This window comes from Bactrocera latifrons, unplaced genomic scaffold (assembly GCF_001853355.1).
Source record: "Bactrocera latifrons isolate USDA-ARS-PBARC rearing strain unplaced genomic scaffold, ASM185335v1 scaffold_14, whole genome shotgun sequence".
NCBI lineage: Eukaryota > Metazoa > Arthropoda > Insecta > Diptera > Tephritidae > Bactrocera > Bactrocera latifrons.
In genome coordinates this window covers 1,075,670-1,081,050 of record NW_017534852.1, presented here as the reverse complement: position 1 = coordinate 1,081,050, position 5,381 = coordinate 1,075,670, and the positions used below count along the sequence as shown (strand labels likewise).

The 5,381-nt window shown below is 32.7% G+C and overlaps 1 protein-coding gene across 1 annotated transcript in view; it reads right to left on the bottom strand.

Annotated features, from left to right (window-relative positions):
• LOC108965364 (neuronal acetylcholine receptor subunit alpha-7) overlaps positions 1 to 4,079 on the bottom strand; it is a 203,608-nt gene extending 199,529 nt beyond the window's left edge. Inside the window, exons 1-3 of the mRNA XM_018927711.1 lie at positions 4,046 to 4,079; positions 1,108 to 1,262; positions 766 to 810 (exon numbers count right to left, since the gene is read on the bottom strand). Coding sequence (XP_018783256.1) covers positions 766 to 810; positions 1,108 to 1,262; positions 4,046 to 4,079 — 234 coding nt within the window. The remainder of the gene's footprint in view (positions 1 to 765; positions 811 to 1,107; positions 1,263 to 4,045) is intronic.
• Between the last annotated feature and the right edge of the window lie 1,302 nt (positions 4,080 to 5,381).

The following is a 5,381-nucleotide window of genomic DNA, read 5'->3' as shown; positions in this document are numbered from 1 at the left end:
TATAAATTTAGTTTAATTTAATTTTTGTAAAAAAAAATTCAGTTAAATATTTTGATAAAAGATTATTTTCTTTTATAAAAACGTTTTTGAGTAAAAACTGAAGTTTTGAATAAAATAGTATTTTTTGGTTATGAGTTAAAAAACATTTTGTGTACAAAAATAAATTTTAGTAAAAAAATTATTTTGAATCATAATTGTAAAAGAAGCCATAAAAAAATGTAATTCATTTTAATTTTTTAATGTTTGTATAAATCGTGTTCTAGTATTTTTTGAAAAAATTTAAACAAAGTGTGAGCGAGTGAATAAATGTTTGTTGTTTTTAAGTGGTTTATATGATTTTCTATTTATTTATTATTTGTATCTTTAGAATTTATTATTGTTGTTTTTACTTTAACATTAATTCAGCTCACTAGCAAATAGATTTTTATTTTTGCTTAAAAACACTTTGCAGTTAAAATTTGAAAAAAAGCACATATAAAACATTAACGAGTAATCCTTGTGGAAAAAAGTGTGAAATCTGCGTTTTTAAAAAATCAAAATTTAAATTCAAAAATAACGTTTGCGCTGAGAACTTAACATTAGTGTAGATAAAAGTAAGTGTACTTTAAGAAGAAAGCTGCGTTGAAACCAGTAGAGTCGCTTTTCATTTTTTCAATATTTCTTTTTCAATAATTTTCTTTCAAATAAACTTTTTTTTTTTTTGGTTACCATAAAAAACAACACAAAAAGTAGTAAAGATTTTTTGTACGGGTACATGTCACTTACCAAATTTAACCACGCATTTGTGGTCAGAATCTGATTCTTTTCGTCCTATAAAAAATTTTAGATGCATTAATATTTTCAAACTTGTTTTCTTGCAAATTTTTAAAATCAAAATATTTTAGTTTTTCTTAAATGCAAAATTTCGTTAACAAATTGCCCTTGGCTATTTGTACGTTAGTTGTATTTTTGTGATTTTTTCCATATTCGTGTTTGCTGTGAAAATCGTTTTTTTCTGATAAAATAAATTTTTCTTTTGTTTTTTATTTGTAGAAATAATTAGTTTTCAAATTAAAAACTGTTGTTGTTATAGTGTTGGTGCGAAATTTTGGATTATCAAACACTTACCACATCAATAATTTGTTGCAGCGTTAAACCGAATTTGACTTCCAGCGGTTCCGATTCGTTCGATACGGGTCGCTCCAGTGTGTTATAGGTGGATAGCAGGTGGTTTAGTAGACGTTTTTCGTGTGGTCCTTGGCAGCTTTCTGCAAGGTAATGGAAAGAGAACGATGTTAATGAAGTTAAAAAAGAAGTTGTGTATTTTTCACTTCCTAATGAATCAACATCCAATTCTCGACTGATTTATGTAATAATATTTATAACTAATATCAGCAGTTTGTAGATGCGTTCTAAGAAAAAGATAAATATGGTTGTTTATGGATTCAAAAAAGTATGTATGTTCAAAATGCAATATATTTTTGTAAATTAGACAAAAGGATGCACCAGGAATAACCGAAAAAGTTGATTGATCGATTCACATACAACTTTCCTCGCTTTGCTTGACATTTCATACTCTAACAATGAAGCGAGAAAAGCAAGGCCTATTTTAGACTGAACGTTTTAGTTTACGTGCTTCTCTTTGATAAATATTACGACGTAAATGTCTTATGTGAATCAGCCAGAGTAACTTTTGGGATAACTAAAATCATTATACTATAAATGAAAATTCCTCTAACTGTAACACCCAGCTATTGATCTCTATAAATATCAAAGAACTATAAAAACATATTTTGGACTTGAGACTTGTCGCTATTTCACTCAAAGCTGTAAAGTGGGCACTAAAAATTGTAGTATGTTGAAATATAAGAGGTATTTTGAGACGAATATGATCTATGGCAAATGGAAAATTGAGACTGACATTGTGATCAGTAGACTATTGCTCCTCAATACTTCAAAGTGCCTCATTCTGCCACAGCATTGGATAAGAAATACTGAACCTACTATATTTCATAGCACAAAGGATTAAATTTTTGTGCTATGCACATATAGTAAAGTGTCTATTTGATGTATAATCCGACTCTTGCGCTCATGGAAAACTCAATGCGGTACATGACCATATGATGAACGATCATACAATTCTAATGATTATAAAAGTGTGTAATATAATTTATACAAACAAAAAGGTCTTTCACCAAATCCGTCTGTCGTTTTTTATTTTCGAAATTTGTCGCCAATTCGAAATACGAAGTGCAGCCAGGTCCTTTTCCATCTGATTTCGCCAATAGAGTGGAGGTCTTCCTCTTGCTCTGTTTTCCCGGTGCGTACTGCGTCGAATACTTTCAGAGCTGAAGTATTTTTATCCATACGGACGACATGACTTAGCCAGCGTAGCTGCTGTCTCTTAATTCTTTGAACAATGTCTATGTCACCGTATAACTCATACAGCTCATCGTTATATCGAATGCGATATTCGCTTTTGCCAATGCGTAGAGTACCATAATTCTTCCGCAGAACCTTTCGCCCAAAAACTCGTATCGTTTGCTCATCAGATGTTGTCATCGTCCATCCCTCTACACCATATAGCAAGACGAGAATAATTAGCGATTTATATACTTTTGGTTTATCAAGAGAGGTCTTTACTTCTTTATTGCCTACTTAGTCCGAAGTAGCACCTATTGGCAAGAGTTTCAGACATAAGGTCATAAAGGCAGCTCCTTTTCGTGCTGTCAAAAGCAGCTTTGAAATCGACGAAGAGGTGATGTGTGTCGATCCTCTTTTCACGGGTCTGTTCCAAGACTTAGCACATGGTGAAAAACTGTCAGTTGTTGATTTTTCATGCCTAAACCCACACTGATAAAGTTCAGTCAGTATGTTGATAACGGCCTTTAATTTTGTGGTTTTAGACATTTATGCTAAAATTGTGGAGAGAAAGGCAGAGCATTCGAAAGACAATGGAAAATGGAAGCAGAGAGATAGAGGACGGAACGGAGACAAAGAAAAGAAGTAGCTTAGATAAGGTTTGATGCAATGGTTCATCTAGGGATCGCACTACAACTACTAAAAGTAGTCCTTTGAAAACACATAAAAATTGAAGTCCAAGGATGTGTCCACCTAGATTTCCATACAGCTTCTGCAGCTGACGTTCGGTAAGTTTCTAAGTCTTATGGTAAGGACGTCCATAGGGTAATGGTCTGTTAAAACCCCTACAACTAAGGAGAGGCAAACCTTACTAAGAGCAAAGAGTTCACTGGATCTTTCATGTTCGACCTAGGGACAAAACCATCTTACGACAGGGCATGGAACGATTGTACCCCAGCGCTCGTCAAGCTTTTGCGAAGACCAGCTATCCAGTAGTGAAATACATGAGGGGAGGAGAGCGGGGTTAGGGTGCTGTTCCTTGGAAGCTCATCAGTTTTGCAGTCACCTGCGATTACACAGTGGCATGTCAGAAAGTAAAAGTGATAGAAATAAAGAAAGATAATGAAAGCATGAAAGAGACAGATATAAGCGAGTATCTTTTGCTATGGAAGTATTGAAAACATTCTCTGAAAAATCTTCAGTATATTTGCTCTGACTCTGACGTTGTTCGAGGAGAAAGAATTAATTATTTATGGTATTTTCTGTATGGAATAATCAATTAGAAGATAATCTAAAATAAACCATGTTAATTAAAGAATCATAAACACAGAGAAAGTAGGAAATGTGAAAACGTTTTCTAACCTTGCTCATTACACAATATACTCATTAAAATTGTCAATAAAGCAGTATGTAATGTAATATTAAAAAAAAAGGTTTCTTCAAAACTGTTTAACTTGAACTTAAAAACGTTATCTGATCTTACTTATTTACGTTTTGCAAGTACACTCAACCTTGGCAAGTCTTAGTTCTTAATAGATGTCTAGGTGAGCATTATACAAATTAGCTTGGGCATCTCAAGCAGTGTCCGTCATGCAAAAATACTGCCAGTAAAGAGCCTGTACATATGTTGAACTGCGATGCAATTTTCATCACTGTAAAATTAGTTTTTCTCTGATACTCGTCTAATTAGACAATGGCACAAGGTCAAGCAAAGTCATTATTTCCAGAGCAAGGTCCATATGCAATTATTGACGAAGCTTTCTTTTCTAATGCCTGCTGAGTTGTTTGAGTAAGCACCACTTGAAAACGTGTCCAATTATTTTTCATTATTTCACAAAAACACTGTGTACGAAAAATAAAGTAAATAATTATATTTTCTGAGAGAAACTAAATAATTGGAAAATTTGCAAGACACTTCAACTGGGAAATGCCAAAACTAAAAGTTCGCTAACAAACTGCATACACACATACATACATACGCCCATAAATCATGCTTCGAAACATCATAAATTGAGTAAAACAGTTACACAAATGACAACAACAATAATAGTAACTAATAAACAACACAACGCAAATGCTAAACAAATAAAGTAAGAAAGAATGAAATATAACAACAGCAATAAAACTGCTTTGTAGTAGTGGCACAAGGCAACGAGAGTGGAATTAGGAAATTGTTGGAATACCAGTCAGCAAATGGATAGTAAAGCATTTTTCAAAAAGCGCAAAATACAAAACTCATCATCCAACTTTAATTATTATAATTTGGCAGCTAATGCAACGCTGCGCTAATTGCAAACTGGACATAAGTCTAATTATGTGCAAATATGTTTTAAATGAGTTTGAAAGTGACGAACGTAATGGTAGAGGAAGCGATAAGCAGCGTCGAAGTTTCGGTAAAAAAATGGCATAATTTGTTGCGTCCTTTTAGTTGAACGGAAAGCCACTGTTTTGAAAAGCACAACAATATAAGATAAAACATTATTCAAAAGTTTTTTTTTCAAAAAATAAGATTTCTAAAAACTTCACAAGTTAAAATTGCAAAAGGTGGGTTCTCACACCAAAACTTCATAGTCAAGCCCAGTATGTTCTCTAAAGTCTAGAAAAGACCACACTTGCAAAGGAACTCGACAGCGTTCAAAGAGCGGCGTCCATCAGCATGTGCGATGCATTAAGGTCCACTCCAACCATGGCACATAATGGGGGTACGCACATAGTGGCCATAGATGTCGTCGCAAGGTCTATGGCTGCGAAATTTTCTATCAGACTCAGAGAATCGGTCTTCTTAAAAGAATACGAAACTGAAGCCGTTCGTAGTTAAAAATATCACTTTGTGTCAAAAAAAAAAAAAAAAAAAAAAAAAAAAAAAAAAAAAAAAAAAAAAAAAAAAAAAAAAAAAAAAAAAAAAAAAAAAAAAAAAAAAAATTACATATACATATATAGGGTAGTCCAAAAAGTCTTTTCGTATTTCGAATCAAATTTTAACTTATTTTGTTTTATACATGTATTTATAATGAACTTTAATAAACCAAATATGTACCATT